The sequence below is a fragment of the Choloepus didactylus genome, chromosome 4 (genome assembly GCF_015220235.1).
Source record: "Choloepus didactylus isolate mChoDid1 chromosome 4, mChoDid1.pri, whole genome shotgun sequence".
NCBI classification, from domain to species: domain Eukaryota; kingdom Metazoa; phylum Chordata; class Mammalia; order Pilosa; family Megalonychidae; genus Choloepus; species Choloepus didactylus.
The window spans coordinates 111695803-111716815 of NC_051310.1; the positions used below are offsets into that span (position 1 = coordinate 111695803).

A 21013-nucleotide genomic window follows, 5' to 3' on the forward strand; every position below is an offset into this window, starting at 1 on the left:
AAAAGCTACAGGAAAAAATACTCCTGCAAGCAGAGGGCAAGGACATAAAGTCATTCCTGCCAACAACGAGTTGCCCCCCAGGGCTGCCTCACAGAGGCAACTGGCTTCACATTGGAAGGGAGAAGGTCTTCGACGGCAGGACCCAGTGTGCATTCCTTTCACCGGCTCAGGTCCAGATTCCCTGATGCGTTTGTTCCATTCCAACCACTACCACCCCTCCTTCTGAACCTCTGTGGTACTCACCAGGTGCATGCGGCACGGAAGGACACAGACTTCCTCGCTATGGTTCCTTACTTGGGTATTCAAACCCCCAGTAAGACTGTAAGCTCTCAGAGGGCAGGGGCTGTATATTCCATTTCTCTGAATGCCTTGGTCAGCTTCATAAATGTTGACTGAGGGGTTCCTCATTCGTCCCACCAAAAGCAACCTACGTCTGGCGTGCATGTCTCCACCTGCATCCCAAACCTTGCCCTTTTCAAAGCTCCTCAAACCTTCCACCTGTGAAACCCTTCCGGGCTGATCAGAATTGACGAGTTCCCTCCACTCTAAAGCTCGGTTCATGCTAGTTAACTACTCGCCTTTGCATTCCTGCCACTGAAACCTGCCCGCCCTCCACCTGAATGAGATGGCCGAACTTTGCAGCCCTTTCCCATTTTGGCCATTTCCATTCCTCTTCTACTACAGACAGCTGTTGCCCCACTGGAATTCACAGGCCTTAGGAACTGATTGTCTGCAGGGGACCCCGACCAACAAGACACGAGGAGAGTTTCAATGCTGCAGCTGATGAAGTGGCAAGACACTCTCAGCTACCGGCAGGAACACTTTTGCCAACATGCAGGGCACAGTACACTCTCTTACACCCCTTCACAGCCCCCAGAATCCGCCAGAGATTAGTCAAGGCTCTGCTGCTAAGGTATGCCAGCATCATCGATTGATTGAAGTCTCTTACTTAGTTTCATGAAAAAGCGTGAATGTGTGTGTAATGGCCTGTTTTAATCCACTCCTGCTCCACCCCACCCCTGCTCCACCCCTCACTTAGTACTCTGAGTTTCTTGAGAAGAAATAACCAACTACTGAAGCTTCCACTACTTAAAGGATGTTGAAAAACCACTGACCCAGAGATAGGAGAGAACTAGGGCTCCAAACCTCAGGGCAACTATTCCCCAACGGCAACTGTGATTACCAAATCATCACACTTTTAGAATCTAGAACTTGTTATTTCTGTATGCATGTGTGTGTGTATTTTTAAACCAACCACTATCACTTTCCACCATAGCAGATGCCATAACACTGAACCACAGCTTTACATAAGTCTCTATGGCTGTGATTCTCAATCCTGCTACACACTAGAATCACCTGGGATGCTTTAAAAATACTGACCCCCCCCCAATCCCCCACCCCTACCCCCACCGTCTGGCCATGCCTGCAGAAGTTTTAAATTAATTGGTTTGAGGCATAGTCTGGGCATCAGAATTTTTATAAGCAACCAAGATTGAAAACCTTCTGTGGGGACCCCAACCAAATGTGAATCATTAGGAAGCAGGAGTCTCAGCTAACACAGCTTACCTTGAACCCCAAACCTCTTTCCATCCTGCCCTCAACTACAGGCCCCAATTTCTAGCCCCCAAAGTGATCGTACAGTGATTATGAAACTACCCGAATGAGTAACAGAGTTGTTTCTTTGAATGCAAATGCAGGAAGTAGAATGTTTTAGGTAGAAGAAACTTGAAAATTTTGCTAAGCCAACCCCTTTGGTTAAGAAGAGGAAAACCAGGGGCCAGGGGAGCAAAGAAGCTCACACTCAAGATCACGAAGCTGATCCACCATGTGCCAGACCCAGAACTCGGGTCCTCTGCCCCTAATTCTCTCTCCTCCATATCACAGAGGAGGCCCTGATGGTGACTGACCTCCCACAAACACAGCATGAAAGGAACTGCCAGTTGCTGACTTATCTGCATACTTTCAGACATCATCTTCTAATTGCTTCATCTCTGAATGTCTCCATCTCCCCACTGGCCTTAAAACAACTGAGGGCAAGGATGGTGCTTCTCTTAAAAGATTCCTGAATGCACTGGTCAAGTCATAACCATCAAAGAATATACTTGCTGGCTGGCTGAGGTTCACGGAAAAAGCCTTTAGCACAGAAAGTCTAACCCAGTTTTGAAAGGGCGCTCTGTGCGCTGCAGGTCTGAGAGATGGAAAGTCAGCAGTGGATTCTGGTTTTTTGTGGACAAGACAGAGTTGATTGTTGGTTTCAAAATCTCTAACCAATCTGTGAACACGTTTCCCTTACTTCCCCTATTTTTATGGCACCACAGTTGGAACACAGCTGGTACCTGGAAGCATGGGAAGTCTGTGCTTTAGGCCAAGTGAAGATTCCTCCTTGCTTGCAGATTGGTATCCCCTGGATGGGGGAACAGGTTCTCACATGAGGCCCCATTTCACTGGGAGCCTGCAAGCTCCATGAGAGCAGGGCTCTATCTGTCCAAACCACCAGGGCATCTGCAGCTCTTTGAGCACAGAACCTGGCAGCACCACCATCAACAACAATTAAAGATGCTCAGTAAAGATCTACAAATTAAACAATGACTATAATGGAATGAACAAGTTCATAAAGGAATAGGCAACCTCTGAGGGTGGAGCATCAGATGAAAATTTAGATTTGTTCCACAAAATTTAGGTTGGTCTCAATTTGGTTGCATTGAGAAAACAAAAGGCAAGAAACAAAGGAGGAGGGGACAGAGAGGTGTCATGAAACATTAGAAATGATATAGACCTCTGAGATTCTCTCTTCAACTTTCTCATTGTCAATGAGAAGACCGATAGCCAGAGAAGTCAAGTTGACTTTCCCAAAGTCCACAAAGCCAATCTCCACCAGCTAGAGTGAGGCCAAGGAGTTCCAGCCTCAGAAGAAAAACAAGACACAAAATCACAGTTCTTTCATGTATCATGGGTTTGCTTGTTTCCTGATTCCACACTTTAATGAACTTGGGCATTCCAGTTATGGTGAACATGAAGACTAGAGCAAGTTGGGAGAGGAGGGACAAGAAGAAAGATACAACCTCAGTTTCAAATGCAGAATTTGAGGAGTTTCTGGGATGACTGATGTCCAGAGAGCAGCTGGGGCTGAGGGCCTCCAGCTCTGGAGAACTACAGATTTGGAAGCCCCTCACCCCACCTATACAATGGCTATATATGAAACCCACCGAGAGAGGAAGGAGTTTGAACTTTGATTTTTTTTTAAATTAAACTCAGTTTTTTTGAAATATATTCACATATCATACAATCATCCATGGTATACAATCAACTGTTCACAGTACCATCATATAGTCATGCATTCATCACCCCAGTCTATTTTTGAACATTTTCCTTACACCAGAATCAGAATAAGAATAAAAAAAGTACAAAAGAACACCATCATCCCCCCCATCCCACCCTATTTTTCATTCAGTTTTTGTCCCCATTTTTCTACTTATCCATCCATACACTAAATAAAGGGAGTGTGATCCACAAGGTTTTCATAATCACACTGTCACCCCTTGTAAGCTACACTGTTATACAATAGTCTTCAAGAGTCAAGGCTACTGGGTGGAGTTTGGCAGCTTCAGACATTTACTTCTAGCTATTCCAATACACTAAAACCTAAAAAGTGTTATCTATATAGTGTGTAAGAATGTTCACCAGAGTGTCCTCTCAACTCCATTTGAAACCTCTCAGCCACGGAAGCTTTATTTCGTTTCATTTCGCATCCCCTTTTTCGTCAAGAAGATGTTCTCAATCCCATGATGCCAGGTCCAGATTCATCCCTGGGAGTCATATCCTGCATTTCCAGGGAGATTTACACCCCTGGGAGTCAGGTCCCACGTAGCGGGGAGGGCAGTGAGTTCACCTGCCGAGGTGGCTTAATTGGGGGGAGGGGGGGGCCACATCTGAGCAACAAAGAGGCACTCAGGGGGAGACTCTTAGGCACAATTATATGCAATATAATGTCTGTGACAACATCAGCATCAGTCCAGGTGAGGAAGTCCAAATCTTCCACCATTTTCCCCCAGCTCCTCAGGGGGACCTGTAAATATATTTTTATCCTCTGTCCAAACTACTTTGCGATGTGTCACTGTTTCACTCTAACCTATACAAACCTACCACATCTCACTTCCTATTCAAAGTTGAACTGTGATTTTTGACTCAGCCCTGCTGGTTCCATTTTCTCATCTCTGACGTCAAGGCAGATAGGCAAAAAGGAGAGCTTTCTGTAAAGAAGGTGACCTTCCCAGACTCCTTGGATAAAAGCCCCTCCGTGGGACTGTTATTTCCTCCTCCTCCTAATGGTAACCACTGCCCACACCAGCCCCAGGAAGGCAGCTGTACAGCCCACAAGAGAGATAGAAATATGACCACACTTCCCGCTTATAAACAGGCGACGGTAAACATCCGAGACCACTGGCCACAGCTGTGGTTAAACAAAGGGCTGGGGGCGCCCTGGAATGGCTGCAGGGCCCCCAGCTCCCCCACAGGCTGACTCCCCCTCCAGGAATGGAGAACTTGCACAGTAACTTCAGAACTGAAGCTGCCCAAAGAGAGCCAGACTCATACTGGGAACACTAGGCTCGGTTTCTCGGCCAGGCTCACCTGGCCACTACTCCTGGAAATTCAAGAATTTTCAAGGAAAGCAGCTGCTTTGGGTCCAGGCCCAGTGCCCAAAGGTGCCTCTCTATGCCGGGCCACAACCGTGCATGTTGACTGAAGCAAGCAATCCCCTACCCTTCGCCCCGTAGGTAGTGGGGATGGACTTGTTTTTTGTCAACAAAGCATAAACTGCAACCCTTTCAATCAAACAGGAAAAAGAGGCACACCTCAAACAAACATCTTTAATTAGCTTTGAGATGTTCCCTGGGGTCCTGAGTTACCCTAGTTCCTAGATCAATAGCAAAATAAAACATGAGGCCTTGGGACCGGCTCCGTTTTCTCTGAATGGAATGAAAAAGCATTTGCAGACCTGAAGGCAGTTATTAGCTCACGGTGACAGGAAGACTCCAGGGTACTCCGTGTCTGCAGAAAGTCCCACCAGAAAATGGCAAAAAATTACATAAATCAGCCAGCACTTTGTTTTTAACCACTCAACAGTAATAGAATTCTTATTAGTTCATCTGTATGCTTTCAGAGAAAGTTTCCAGCCGATTCAAATCAAGTAAGACACAAAAAAGACACTAAACATGCCGCTAAATTGCCTACGGTTTTGAAGCTAGAATACCACAAGAACCTTTAGAAAATTTCCCCTAGGGGAAGGAGGCTCTTAGAGCTGTACCCCGCCCCCACTCTATACTCAAGGGCAAGTTTTTAATCTTCATTTTGTGAACAGGAAAACAAGCCTGGTGGAGGGGTGGAGTCAGAAATGTGAACTAATTCAGACAACTTGGCTTGGGTCACAAGATATATTGTCCTCAGGCAAAGTATTCAGAGGCCCTAAGCACCCCTCTCTGTCGTTCTCACTTCCATCTGTCTCCCTGGGCACTTCTTCCAAAGCTGCTCCAAGGCAGACTGCCACAGTCTACCCCCTTGAGATACTTCAAACATAACTACATAATTATCTTTCTGCCTAGACTATAAGCTCTCTGAGGGCAGGAACTGGCCTCTGGTTTACCACCATGTCCTAAAAATCAGCAAGACATCAGGTAAGTGTGCAGGGGTCTCACTCAGAGGAGGTGGAGAGAAAACTACAAACAACAAGTGTTTATTAAAATTTACTGAGTGCCTAGCACTGTTCTAAGTACCATAATGAGTCAAAGAACTAGCCTTGGGTCCTTGACCTCAAAAGCCATATTATAATCAGTTATCTCTGCCATTGACGGCTTTCAAAATGAGCCTGTGACCCATCATTGGCCTGTGAGACACCAGGAGGCCTCTAGAAAAGGTTTTCTTCCTGGATAAAGAGACCACCAAGGAGAAGTGGTCATTTTCTGCTCCAGATGCAACCATGTGAAGAGCTACCACCTGGAGTAGCTGTGGTCATCTTTGAGCGTGAAAAGACAAGCTTGAAGACAAAAAGCCATCAGGCTGAAGAAGGGAGGGCCCAAGTTGGAGAGCTCCTGAGTCCCTGCTGATGCCTGAAACCTCCCTGCCTCCAGATCTCTTATACTGTTTAAGCTGTTAGTTGGGTTTCAGTTACTTGCAGCCAAAAGCATCCTGATAAAGCAAGTCTGGCCCCTAATACAGAGCGTGGGATGGGTCAGAGAAGGAAGGGGCCAACTAGCTCACCGTAGTAATCCAGGCATGAGGGACTGAGGGCCTCAGCTACGGAGGAGGGGGAGGCAACGGTGTGAACTGGAATTCAAGAGACACAAAAGCACATTCCAGTCTTACCCACAAGATGGCCCAGTCATCCCCGAGAAGCCCAGAGCTCAGTTCCCAAGATGACTATCAGATGAACTGAAACATAAATCATTAATACTCCATGCCCATACCCACCCACATACAGGCCTACTTGTGTCTGTGGGGTAAGAAAAAGAGGGGAAATGCATCTTGTTCTATTTATAAAATGCAGCAGGGAAACAAAAGCTGATGACCGGAGTACCAGAGTATCAGCTGAAGTTCTCCAGCTGGGTGCCAAGTTTGGTTTGAATTTACATTTCGCTTTCTCAGCCCCTAACTTCCTCTTTGTCACTCCAGCTACTCTCCTAGAGGCTCAACAGACAGGGCCTCACCCACGGCAACAGTTTGGTTGGAGAGATTAGAGAATCCAAGCCCCTCTCCAGACTTCCAATAAATTATTTGGGCAAGAGAAGAAGGAAGGATGGGGCTCGAACAATCAGAAAAACAAATCCTTACAGCACCAAGCAGGAGCAAAACAAGCGCAAAATCTTGATCTGTTCTCTACAGAATGCAATTAGCAGAGGAGTTATGTGGGGCCACCTGCTCCACAGTGCCCTCGCACATTCCATTCATTTATCCCAATCAAAGAGAAAGAAAAGGCATGCCCACTGTTATTTTTTATTCCTTCCTCAATGCCTTCCAAAATTCTTCAGCAGAAGGATTATCCACTAAACTCTCACCAGCTCCCAGCCAGTAGTCTCTTTGAGGCTCTGGCTAAAATGGAGCAGGGGTGCAGGGAAGGTCAGCTTACAGAAGCAGTCTCCGCTCCTGGCCATCAAGTCATCCAAGTTGCACAGAGGACCTAGAAGTGGCATCTCCTGGGTTTCAAAGAGACATGGCCTGATGAGCATGCAGACACTCTAGAGCCAGTTAAAGGCCCTATTGTCCCCACCTCCACCCCCACTTCAACCCCCCTCTTCAGAGAAGCCATCAGCACAGCTAAATGTTCCCTACCTCCAAATCCAGTTAATTAAGCTCTAGTACTCACAGCACTGACTACTATGTTATCTCTAAACCTCACCTAGTTTTAAAATATTTATGTTGCCAACTTGCCGTATGGCCTTAGACAAATCACTTTCGTAGAACGGGAGTAACTAATGCAGACAGTCCCTTACACTCACACGTCAACTGGCTGGTCCAATCCTCCCAGCAACCTTGGAGGTGGGCAGGTCAGGGATCACAGTCCTTGGCACAGACGCAGTGCAACTTAGGTCAACTGTCTACCTGGGTTTGCCCAGACAGCCCAGGTTTATGCCCACTGTCTGGGTGTAATATCTTAATAGAGCCACCCCTTTTCACTCTCAGAATATGCTGGTTTGTTCAATAAATTATCCAGTTGCCCCAAATTACAGAAGGGGTAGTGCTTTGGAGGCAAATTAGCACCACCTATTTCTGTAAGACCTAAAGCAGCTTGCCTAAGCAATCTGAGCCTGTTTATCTCATTTATAAAACAAGTACAATACTACCAATTTCATGAATTTTCTTATGAGGATGAGGATGGCAGCCCTTTCTTGGTGGGGAGGACAGTAGGGCAGGGTGCAGAGAACTAGGGTCAGAGACCCAAGATCAGATTCCTGCTGCTGACCCCTCAAAGCTTCAGTCTCCTCCTCTGTAAATGTGCATCACCATCCCTCTCAGAGTACAGAAGACAGGTAAGTAAGACAAGCAGTAAGTCACCCACTCCGGTGTCTAGCATACAGCCAGCACTCAGTCCACCTGGCAGGTACCAGGATCACCCCCCACAGAGGCTTGGGTGATCCCTCCACAGTTCCCACGGCTGACTCGATCATCCTCTGACTTCTGGTCGATCCTCAGGCAAAGCTGAGAGCATCAGCTCACCTGAGCTTCCTGTGTGAGCCGTGGGCAGCCTCTCTCACAGCAAGTGTCCTGAGATAGCATTGCTAGTGAATTGTACACATTATTTAGGATTCTCTGTGTGAAAATCTGGATGTGAATTTGGAAGCCTTCACTTCACCTCTGTAGGAAAAGGTTTTTAGCAATACCATACAGTTGTGCTTCTAAAAAAAAAACTGTAAATCACACAGAGCAACTTAAAGTTTGCAAAGTGATTTTAATGCATAGCTCATCTAAATAAAGAACTTCAATACTACTGAGGGAGATATTATTTTTCCCATTTTACTGATGAGGAAAGGGTGGCTCAAAGAAGTTAAGTGACTTAACCAGGTCACCCAAGCAGTAAGTGAGGGAGCAGGAATTTGAACCCAGGGCTCCGGAATGTAAAGCCAGGGATCTCCATCGCAGTATGCTGCCCCTTCTTTTCATCTTCACATCAGGTCTCTATCAGTGTTTCTAAAACGATCTGTGATATTATTCGGCCATAAATAGGAATGCAGTGCTGATATGTGCTACAATTTGGACGTACCTTGAAAACATTATGCTAAGTCAAAGAAGCCAGTCACAAAAGTCTACATATTATATGGTTCCATTCGTACGAAAGGCCAGAAAAGGGAAATCTATAGAGACAGAAAGTAGATTAGTGGTTGCTTAGGGCCAGGGGGAGACAGACTGTAATAGCTAAAGGTTTTGGATTTCTTTTAGAGATTATGAAAATGTCCTAAAATAGACTGTGGTGACAGTTGCACATATCTGTGAATATACCCCAAAGCATTCAATTGTATACTTTAAATGGGCAAATCATATAGAATTGTGTCTCAGTAAAGCTGTTTAAAACAGATTTTTGAAAAGGAAAAAAGAAGGTCTGTGTACTTGAATCAGTCCATGGACATACAACGTTATCTTTTAAAACTTATAAACTTATATTAACAACAACAAAAAACCCTGAATCTAAACAGATGAGGTGAATCTCTAAACGGTCAACATGATTTTTGCTTGATTTCAGTGATTAAAATAATGGAACAAGACAGATTTTAATGAACTATTTTACACTGTTATTTAGGAATAGAACATTTTTAACACACCTTTACCGTTCTATGGGTCTGTAGCAGAAAATTGGGGGATTCCCTCTGATTACAGGGCTGAAATTGGAGAGCCTGGTCCAGGTGATCATCATGAAGAAATGAAAACCACTGACCAAAGCCTTTCCTCATAAAGGCAACCGTGCTAGGCCCTGGCAAGACCCAGAGAGATGCCGAGACCTGATCTCGAGGACTTTGCTTGGGGGCGACAGGGCCTATACATGGAGCCCAGCAATACTCCGCTTCATTTCCCAAGGAATCCGTGTCGAGGCTTCCATGACTCACTGGCTAATTACCTGAACACTTGGGCTCCAGAGCCCTCCTGGCTGTACAACCCGTCTTCTCCCCTGCCAGTGAACAAAACACCATTTTCTCCCTGGTGCAGACATAGCCTAAAGCTGTCCACATGGTGGTGTAAGGGCTTATGACTCTGACCTGGATAATTCAGTCAGAAAACCTGCTATTGCCGGCCACCGGCTGGGGGAAGGAAATGAAATATGAATGTCTTCAGCCATGTCACTCCCCTACTTAAAAACCTCTGGGACACCTACTAAGCCAGGTCCAAAAGCCAAGTCTGGCCCTTGGCAACTTGTTTCACCAGCTCCTCTCTGGCTACTCCCCTCTTCCATACTCTGGCTGTCTGGCACTGTCCTGCTTCTTCTGACCCCCAGGCTCCATGCTCTGGCTGGTCTGTTCTCCGTGCAGCCTCCCACCCCACTCCCCCACTCCCATCCATCCTTCAAGGTCCCGCTCAAGCATTACCTCCTCCGTGAAGCCTTCCGACTCCCCTAGAAAGAACACTGCTCTTTTGGGCTCCCAAACAACCTTGACTAAAGTGTCTCTCCCATGAGCCCAGGGTAACTGTTTTTATTGGTGTCCCTTTTTGACTCCAAGCTGTTCAAAGACAGGACTTCACCTCTACACCCCTGATGCCCAGCACAAAGTCAGTGCTCAATAAATCTGTCCAGCAAACAAATCTGTCCTGCTTTCTGCTCCATTTGCTGCATGGACAGCTGTGGTATGTATCATCTTCTCTGTGATCTGCATTTAATCCACTCTGACCTGAGCTCAGGGTGCAGGAAATCAATTCCAGTGGAGGTCCCCACAATCCTGTCCATATAATGGTGCTCCCTGAGTTGAGCCTCAAGTTGTGGCCACGGGGAGAATGTTGCTAAAAATAGTTCTACTTCTGTAACATTTGTGTTACACATACAAGTACACATGAAGGTCCACAGACCATACGTCACATTTAAAAGATAGAAATCAAGGTAACAAACTGTTAAATAGAATGTGTTCTATACTCCTACCTTGAGAAACACTTGAATACAACAACAGTGGTTCAACACTGGAAGGCAAAGGCCCAGGGAGCACTGCCCCTGGGTCTCTGCTGATTCCCAGGGCCATCCCACACCATGTGGACACCCCAGGCCACAAGTTCGAGCTCCACTGAGTCCCCCAGAGTCCCTGCATCCCTTGCCCAGGCCTTAGGCCCAGAAGTGCACACACCGTCCACTGCCAATGCAGCCTGCCCACAGGCAGACAGACACAGGGAAGAGGCCCATGCAGGCAGGCCTTGGAAGCAGGTCCCAGCCCACTGGGACAGAGAACTGCAGGGTCAGGGACACAAAGGGTAGACTGGAAGAAGGCAGTGCAAACTCTAAGTGGACCCGTCCCTTAGCCCTACAGACTTCTTGCCCCACGAGGCAGAGTGTGGCCAGAGGAGGACCAACACAGGGTCCTCTAAGCATGGGCCCTTCTTTCTTGTGTTTAAGGGCAGTACAGGGCACCATCACCCACGTCCAGGTCATTCTGGAACTATGGATTTCTGGAGCTGACCATTCTTACCGGAGGCAAGCCAACTGATGAGGAGGTACTTCATGGAGAGCCAGAACTGTCTCCCAGCAGGGCCTCAAAAAACACCAGCAACAATAAACATCACACACTTCCACACCCCTACGTGTAGGTATCCGTGACAAGTGAATGAGTCATGGCATTTCTTCTTCAGGATCTTACCCATCCCCCACCCCAGGAGCACTGATTCATCAAAGTTTGTTTTCAATACTATTATTTTTAGTTGGCCAAACAATTTTTTAAAATGATGACTGAGAAGGTTGGGGGTGGGGGTGGGGAGCAGTACCATCTATGAATTGTGTCTCTTTCAACAACCCTCCAAGCTCTAAACCGACTAGTGGGATGGCCGTGTGCTCTTCGTGTGCATGTGTTGGAGGTGGGTTCTTTCACTATATAAACCAAGGTTCTCCAAATGTTGAACTCTGACAGTGAGGGTTGGGAGAAGGGGGTCCTCTACTGGAATCCTTTGACACCATCAGTGAAATCCCCCCCTTGAAAGGGAAAATAAGAGTTTACTGAGCACTTACTATGTGTTGTGAGCTACAAATATTGGCCAAGTGCTTGATCTGTTTTCTCCTTTACGCTGATCTATCCAAGGTAGGCAGATGGTCCCATCCCCAATTTTACAGATGAGGAAATGGGGGCTCACCAAGTTGAAACAAATGTACCCTAGGTTGCCACATGGCTAGTAACTGAAGACTTGAAACCAGGTCTCTCGGACTCCAGAGCCCTTTGCTCTCTTGTGCTTCCCGCCTCCCCCTGTGCTCCCCAAATAATACTCTGATCTGTTTGGGCAGAGAGAAATGGCTACACACAAAATTTAAAAAAAATCTTAGTCCTTCCTCCCTACCACGCATACAGAGAAACAAGGCACACCTTGAGTCTGAATTCAATGAAGGTAAGAGAAAGTTTACAACAGGGAAGATTTGAAGCAAAAGGAAAAACCCAATTTCCATCATCTGTGTCTGCTTTCAGCCACTTGTAACTACTCAAAAAGTCCTCTCTGGATCCATTACTCCACATTTGGGCTTAGCCCAGAGGTGATTTTTTAAGGAAAAAATGCCTTTTGGCATTTTTGAGCTGTGACAGCGTAAAAACAGACCTTTAAAAAAAAACACACACCCGAAATGCATTACTATTTTCAAAAGTCCAGTTCAAATTTTTTTTTTTAATGGTGACATCTCAAAGCTACAACTTGGCTTGGCAGTTTATGATGCAATACATAGCAGCAAAAGCAACCCGATTTGTAACTCTGTAGGTTTCAAAGGCAAGCCCTCACACAGTGTTTCTTAAACAATACTCTAGAACTGAACTTCCTGCAAAGCATTCAGGACAAAAATCTGCCAGATGTAAGCAGGGAGAGCCATGTGACACAGAAGTGCTATTCTGGGGGAAACTCACTTTTCATTTCCTAGCTGAGGTTTAAACTTGTAACCTCTACAGTGCCTAACAAAAGGCTCGTGCTTACGCAACTGAGTGCAGCCTTTCTTTATATAGATGATTGAAAATAAATAAAGGAAGCTTTCTGGGTAAACTCTGACATATGAGCAAACATTTTCCACAGGTATCCTTTATAATGCCTACCTCTTACATTTAACCATTTTTAGGTCTTTGTGGTCATTAGTTGAAGTAAACTTCCTGCTCTGAGTAGCCAAAAACAGCAACAAAAGAAGAAAATTTGTCAGTGCATCTCAAGACACACAGCCTCCAAGTCCTCATCCTAGTATTCAGTTGTTTTCATATTCCTTTGTAGTTAAACGTCAATGATTTAGACTCACGGGTCAAGGCGAAGAGAGAAAGGGAAAAGAACCCAAATTAAGGACTGAATTGTAGTTCTATTACTTATATAAATTATTTGGCACCAGGACATTAATGATTAAGAAAGATCTGTGATTCACTGAGCAACTGGATGCATGAAAATGGGAGCCCATTTTTCAGGTGAGAACATCTTAGTCCCAGAGAAGTTAGGCAACTTGCCCCAGTCACACAGCTAATCAGAAGCAGAGCCAGGTCTAAAATCTACTCTGGACAGCTGCCTCCTACTTCCAAAATGTCCCCCAAAACCTTGTTTATTACTAATTTTTCTTTTGACAGGATTAATGGGGAGAAACAGTTTGCTGAGCAAACTTTACCCTAGTTTAGAATTAGCCTAACTTCTTAATTAATAGGCTTCTACTGTGTTTTCATTTCAAACTGAGGCTCACTGTCAAAACATTCTGCATCAGTGTGCCACTTTCACAGGCTACTGTTTACAGCAGGGGCCTCAGATAATCAACAGTGGATAGGGTGAATTGTGCCATAGATTTGTTATTTCTAAAACTGTTGATTAACTCAAAACAAAGAACAATGTTACACACACACACACATACACACACACACAATTGTTACCCTTGTCAGAATCAATAAACTGCAGAGCTTGGGGGATTTAGTTTTCTAGCCCCAAGCAGCAGTATTTATAAATTAGCTGTAGTGATTACAGACACTATTATTATAAATCTAAAAACCAAAGTTTAACAAGCCAGCAAACTAGAAGCCACAGAAGGGCAGACCTGGGCCTGCGTCTGCCTGGTTCACTATTTTGTCTCTGTTACATAACACAGGGCTTGGCACCTACCTGGTAGGTGCATTGAAGAAAAGCAGAAAATGAACTCCACAAGTTCTCCTGGGATCTTCTTTGTTCTAAAACTTGGAACAGAATAAAATTAGAAACCCAACTTCTGCAGAGTGGGGTTGGTATATCAGCTTCCAACTGTTGTCAGAAATCATTAGGCTTCAAGATGCGGAGACTGAAAAGTTCCATGGCCCAGGCATCTGTCACTCACCAAGAGAAGATTCCCAGCCCTCCTCAGGGAGAAGCTAGCCCCATCCGACACTGCACCAGAAATCTCTTCCGCAAAAGGCTGGTAAAACCCCAGTCCCGCTGCATGCCCAGCTGGCTGCCTCCAAAGCAGTCTTTTTAGGCAGTTCTCTCCCCAGCCAAGCAATACCATGAGATGTGGATTTTGGGAAGGGTGCAGAGTGAATTTTTCTTTTTTTTCAAATAGGGCAGTATATCAAAGGAGACAAAGACAAAAGATAATTGAGACTATTCATGAGCCTCGTTGATTGAGAAAGCTGCATTACAACCTTAGAGAACTTAATTGAACTTATAGGAAGCTTGGGGGAGAGGGATTGGACTGTACAAAGAGGTGGGAGAACAACGTAACAGGAATAAAATCTGATTTCAATTTAAAGCAAGCCTGCTTGGTCTTCTTTATTTCATAAAGGAGCTCATGAAGAATAATGGTTGCACAGTGCATCAAATGGTATTAAAATCTCCTAATATACTAATGAGTAAAAATTAAGGGCCATTCAACCCATTACATCTTGTTAATTTTATTTCCATTATAATAATACAGCCATCACAAGTTTACATTATTAAACCAATACTTATTTTTTTAAAACTCATTTTAATTGGATTCCTGATGTGATAAACTTGAACCAAATGCTCTTGATTTCATCAACTTCTTGACATTTCTCATAAGAACAAAATGACTACCATATTCACTGACTTTTTTCCATTGTTAAAATTGCTACTGAAAACTTTACATCCTCGCAAAGACTTTTTTAAAAATTACTAAAAGCTCTTATGTCCACTCAAAAACTCAAGTTTGCAGAATTTATATTCAGTCAGTATTAACCAGAGAAGTGAAAAGTTAAGTCACATCAAAACCCTGAAATTCTAAGCATCAACAATCATCTCCAAATTGTCCACTTTTTATCAATACTCTGTCATAGTGTGCGCTAATATTTCTAACATCTCTGTTTCCACCAAGGAAACCTGAATTTCAGGTTTGCAGCATCAAAGTACTTTTAACTTCAAAGACAGAACATTTTACAGTGGAGAAAAACACTGCACAGGTCTCTAGCCTTCTCCATGCAAACTGTAAGGTGACAAATTCATAGCCACACTTGCTTCAGAAACGAACAAAATCCAGCTCTGCCTGGGAATGACCGTCACGGGGCTGCAAAAGATAAAGATGTCCTCATTCTTGTAGACAACTATCACCACATACCAGAAAGTTCCCAGGCTCATTTTGCAGTCCAAAACCTTCCTTCGGACAGTAACTCCTGTCCCGCTTTGGTTTTTCACCTCACACTGACCCCCGTCCTCTCCTCACCTCCTCCCACAGAGCCAACTGTCCACCCCGTCTTCCTGGGCACTTGTACACCCCTCGGCTGCAGCTCACACCCTGCACCTGTGTGCAAGTCTGTTGTCCACGCTAGACAGTGAGCTCACTGAATACAGGTGCCCTGAATTGGTCTTGGTCACCAATAAACAAGCGGGTAACCCTGTAATGAATGAATGAAGAAGGCAGAGGACTACACACAATCTATCAAGCACTCAGGTTCACAAAAGCTCTTCCATGGGCCTTACCTCATCCTGATTTCACACATGAAGGCTCTGAGACACTAAGGGCCCTCCAAATCCATCCAGGTAGTAAAATGGCAGATCCGGGACCTGAATTCTGTGCTTTCTCCAGAAAAAAACAGACGGCTGCCATTATTTTATTTTCTAATATCATGACTTTTACAACATTTAAAAGACACATCATATAGTTTCCTCCTCCCCTCAAAAAAACAAAAAAACTCACCATACTAAATCTCATATTTCTTCTAATGGCTGGGAATAAGAAATAGCATTCAGATGCTCAAATAACACACCATTCATACTTCCCTGACAGAAATGTAAGCTCTTCACAGACAGGAGTCACTCCGATTTATCTCTGCATCCCTCCAATGGTGCCCAGACTATGGACTCACACATGGGAAGGGCCCAATAAATATCGGTGAATGAACAAAATCCAGCTCTGCCTGGAAATGACGATCACGGGGCTGCCTGCAACACCATCAGCCCAAACACTCAACTCGGGTGCAAGCAGTAAACCCCCTTGGTTCTAAATGTCAAAGGCACGTCAAATAGCTCCTGGTTTCAGCCACAGCTCTGAGCCAGCTGCCTAAATAGCTAGTGATCGCCCTGCAGGCCCCCCTCTCCCCTGTCCCTGTGTGGAGCTCACCTAACCAAGGTCAACGAGAGCAGGAAGAAGATGGACCACCCCTGGCAGCCAGGAGTGGGCTAGATTCAGAAGAGCCACATGAGAATGGTGCTCTGAGCAGCAGCTGAGAGAGGTGGAGGGACAGAAGAGCTGAGGTTTAAAGGGTAGTAGAGGCCACTCCTGCAGCCTTAGGAATAGTTCTGCCTCCAGAAGGCTGAGAGAGGAGTGTTAATGATGAGGATTTTTCCTTTCTCCCAAGGGTGAGGGTAGCCTGGCCAAGTTCAGATGAACACCAGGAGAAACCTATAATAAAATATCAGATGCATGGAAAGCAAGGAGATGCTGTGTTCACACCTGGGGTTTGGTCCAATTCTCGCATTTCCCCCTGGATTGGTGCTCAGACACAAGGCGGCCCACATTCCCTTCCAAACAAACAAGGCCTTAAACTTTGGCCCAGCTACCCACAACTGGGCCCACACATGAGTCCCATCAACGGGATTATCAGTGAAGTTGCTTTTAGGTCTGCTTGGCTGCTGATTACTGACATAACGTGCACACCCCTCTCTTCCTTTCAGTGTCAAATGCTATGACTCCCTTCTTATAAACTGGAAATGAAGATACCTGCAGCTTTACACAGGTCCTCCAACTGGTGAGGAGTGAGAGGTGGTTATAAAACTTGTCTAAATTCTGCCCATCCTGCCAGGCCGCAGGGTATCCTGATAGCCTCTTTGTGGGTGTATCCAAATCGAGCTCTTACCACTTCCTTGCACTGATCTCTTTTATATTCCTGACATCTAGTAAGCCTGAATCACTCCAGCTCTCCTGATAACCGAAACAGGTTAGAGCTGGTGTTAACAGAGAAGTGAGTGTATGGTCTAGAAGTCTCTAGCATACAATTGCCAAATGTTGCTGTTGCTGCTTGCGATTACATATTAGCCAAAACATGCTTATCATAATCTCTTTAGTCTGAGTGCTCCTTCAACCCCAGGGCTCAGATCTCATAGAGTGTGCCCCCAACACAGTGGGAGGACTAAGTTAAACAGTCCCCCTTGTCTAGGTTCCAAAGCCTTGGTTTGAAAATATACCGAGAAAACAGACAATTGGACAAGCAGCACCATAATCGAAGGGGCTGAGCAGACGCACCAGTGTCCTAACATGAGGCTGGCCAGCCACCTACCCAGGACGTGGCCTTTAGTTTTCTGCCCACGGCCAAAACAGCAGCAGCTGTTGCCAAGGGAAACAAGGTGACCCAGAGATGTGGGCACAAAATCCGGGGATGGAAATCCATTCTGTCTGGATCCAACCAAGCAACTGGGTTTCCCTTACTAGGAAAGGATGAAAAAAAGTTACTTAGCATTAGGTCCTTGCCAGGCAGGTAGAAGATGCCCCCAGTCGTAAAGAGTCATGAGAAGGCCACGGGGCAGGTTAGCCTGAACTACCAGAAACATCCCAAGTGTTCACATGGCTCAGCTTCAGAGGACTTTGGAAAAGGCAGACCAGAGCTATGCCTCCAAAGAGGCAAGAGAAAGCCAGCCTTCTCCAAACTGTCACCAGCCCAAAGATTAAGCAGAGCAACTTTACTATAGGAAGCAAAGGAAGAGCTACACACCCCAGATTCATCCTCCCCCCACCTCCCAGCTAACAGTGCTTTAAGCATTCAGCAAAGAATTTATTCAGAACCCTCAAAGTACAAGGCAGCATGGGATAGTAGCAAGAGCACCAGATTCCTATGCTCACTATGTCAAACCTTTTCACCCCTCTCGTCTGAAGTTTTCTCAACTTTAAAAAAAATGAGACCATCCTAAGCACAATTGCTTTATCTATTTTCCAGAGGGTTCTTTCTTTACAAATCTCATAAAACCATGTGAAAGTGCTTTGTAGCTTGTGAAACACTTCATGTAGCTGCTCATTGTTACAACTGACATCATTTCTCTGTTATAGCCCATAAAGTATTTGTTCTTGATGTACCCCAGCAAGCAAGGAGAAGGCAGGTTTTGCAGACCCCTCTCTAGATGGGGGAAGTATGATATCTAACCCCTACCAAAGGAATAAAGAAGATTAAGAACCAGAGCTGGGGTCAGAACCCAGGTCTCTCTGACCATCACATCACACCACCTCCTCAGAAGTCAACTCTGAATCCCAATCATGCACCCAGAGAGCACTCCCAGACAGCACACCACCTTTCCTCACCCTTTACTCACTGGATCCACCCAGTTTTTTTTTTATTATTTTTTTTTAAGTCAGCACTCCCACCATATGTGGCATTTATTTCCAGAGGAGGCCTGTTCCAGGTTCCCGTGGACAGATGTTGCTTTGTGCCTGCCTGACACAGCTGGCAGCCCTCGCACAGCTGCCCCAAGCAGGTGGCCAAGGATGGACTCCACTTCTGGCCCAGTAGCAAGGATGAAAATCCCTCCGGGACTCAGGCCCTGGGGCCCCTAACTTGTTCCTCTACACTCCCTTGGCCTTGGTTCAGAACGAGACTTCAAGGGGGGCTGGGAGGGAGAGACAGGAGGCCAAGGTGCCCCCCTTGGCCCCATCCCAATTCCCAGCCAGGCACAGCTGAAGCTAAGTGAAGACCCCAGAGGAGAGAAGTCACTGACCCCCTTCTATCAGCCATCTGGGAGCTCCCTCCCGACCTAGCTAGCGTGATGCAGGGGGGATAAAGGAGGTCCAGACAGATGGCAAAACGCTTTGGGAAGGAGGGCTCTGCAGGAATGTGAGGGCCGACGGAGGCCCACTTCGGGGTGCGTTCTATTATCTGACCGGCTCGAGCCACCCCTGTCTGCTTCAACCCTCAATCTCAGACTGTGAAAGGAGAGCAAAAACAGTCGTGGATGAGGAGAGGAGAGGGCAGGAAGACTCTACTCTCTGCCGCTTATCTCTTCCATTTTAAAGTCACAGCATTGCAATGCAACTTAAAGTGCATGCTTGTGGAGGAGGCGGGAGGCTGGCACAACCAAGTCTAAAAATACTCGATAAAAATGCTAATCCCGAAGGCAAAGAGAGAACGAAGAAGGAATCTGTCAATCACCAGGCTCCCGCTCCTCACCCACAGCTCTAGCTGTACGGACTACATTCCTGTTAAGAAGGAAAGAAGAGGGGGGACAGGACTGAAGAAAAGAAAGGGAGAGACACCACCAGCTCCATGAGCGCGGGCCGGGGCCGGGGCCGGGGGCGGGAGGCGGCGGTGGCGGCGGAGGAGGGGCTCCGGACCGCGGGGCCAAACAAAGCGGGCCTCAACTTCCAGTCCGCAGCAGCCCAGGGCGGGGGCGGTCAATTCCAGCAACCCCCCCCCCTTTTTTTAACGAAGTCTGGAAGCGAGAGTGCCGCATGGAAGCTCCAGGCTCTGAATATTTGCAAATCAGAGAGGGTTTTGTCCGCGCTCTCACGCCCCCCACCATTTACACACGCACACACACACACACACACACACACACACACACAATGCCTTTCGAAACCCACCAAGCCGGCCCCTCCGCTCCAGGGCACTGGGCCTGGGACGCCCCCCAGGTCCCCGGAACCCCCACCTGGGGATGGTGATGCACTTGGTGTTGACGTTCTGCGTGGTGATGGCCTTCTCCAGCTCGTCCAGCTGCCCCGTCTTCTTGAGCTTCTTGACTAAGCTCTTGACCGCCTTCTCGCACCACTTCTCCTCCTGCCCGTTCTGCTCGCCCTTCTTCCAGCCCAGCAGGCGTTTCACGATCGGGGGGGTGAAGGGCAGGATGGACGACATGGCTGGGGAGGGCGCGCGGGCGCGGCGAGGGGCGCCCCCGGCGGGGCTGGGCGCGGCGGTACGCCGGGGGCGCAGAGGGGAGCTCTGCCGAGGCCGGCCGCGGCCGCCCAAACTTCGCCTCAACTCTGGGCGAACTTTCTCGCGCGCCGGGCCGGGCCGCGGCGCTGCAGCCTGCGGGGCTCGGCGCGCGGCCCTGCGCCCCAAGCGGCTCCCACGGCTGGGAGAAGGCGAGGGAGACGGGCAGGAGGACGACAGCGGCGCCGGGTCGGGCAGGCCCGGAACGCCGGGCGGAGGTATCGGCCGGGTGAGTCGAGTGGCAGAGAAAAGTTTGGGTTTCCGCGCGGGGTAGCTATTTGGGTGCCGCTGCTGGGAAGGAAAGTCCAACCCCTGATCCAAACTTTGCTCTCCTCGCTCGCTTTGATGCGCAAATCCCTCCGCCTCTGCGCCTCGCCTCCCAAGTTTCCCTCCTCCTCGCTCGCTCGCTGGGCCGACCCGGTGCGTGCGCGGAGCTCCCGCTCCCGCCCGCTCCCAGTCTGTGTTTCATGCAAATCCGCGTGCAGCCTCCTTTCCAAACGCTGTCACCGCCCCCTTGCTGCTGGGGCTCCCCGCCTCCTCCTCCGCGCCCCGCCGCCTCCTCCCCCGGGCGCCCTACCCGCCCCTTGCTCCGGGAGGGCGGCCGGCCTTCCCCCGCCCCGAGTAGAGCATGCCCACGTGGGCGACCGGGGACGGTGGCGGCCGTGGCTGGAGCGTGCGGGATACCGCGGCTCCGACCCGAAGTCGGACGGGCGCGGGAAGGAAGTCATGGGAAAAGAGCGACAAGAGGGGCCCCGGGCTGGAGGGCCATGCCCAAGGCGTTCGGTTCTTGGAACACTCTCTGGGGAAGCTCAGTTGGAGTTGCGGCCGGGGGAGGGTTAGACTCGCAGCAAGTTAGTGCCGTCTAGCCCGGGGCTGGCGGTGCACCCCTGGAGACCCGGGCCCGAGAGGGGGTGCACCTAAACCCGAGGCCCAGGAAGTCAGGGCGCGCACTTGAAGAGACTCGCTGATCACGGTTAGGGACCTCGGCCGGCGCCGGCAACCCAGGGACT

General features: G+C 47.7%; 1 protein-coding gene across 2 annotated transcripts in view; it reads right to left on the reverse strand.

The window, feature by feature from the left end:
- Positions 1–20454, reverse strand: part of SMAD3 (SMAD family member 3) — a 119065-nt gene extending 98611 nt beyond the window's left edge. Inside the window, exons 1-2 of one of the 2 annotated variants that reach the window (XM_037833611.1) lie at positions 19723–20272; positions 13771–13835 (exon numbers count right to left, since the gene is read on the reverse strand). Coding sequence is in view for 1 of the 2 variants with exons in the window: in XM_037833610.1 (XP_037689538.1) it covers positions 19723–19928 (206 nt within the window). In the remaining variant the exon portion in view is untranslated. Of the gene's footprint in view, positions 1–13770; positions 13836–19722 lie in introns of both variants that reach the window. The other variant, XM_037833610.1, reaches the window with a different exon arrangement.
- Between the last annotated feature and the right edge of the window lie 559 nt (positions 20455–21013).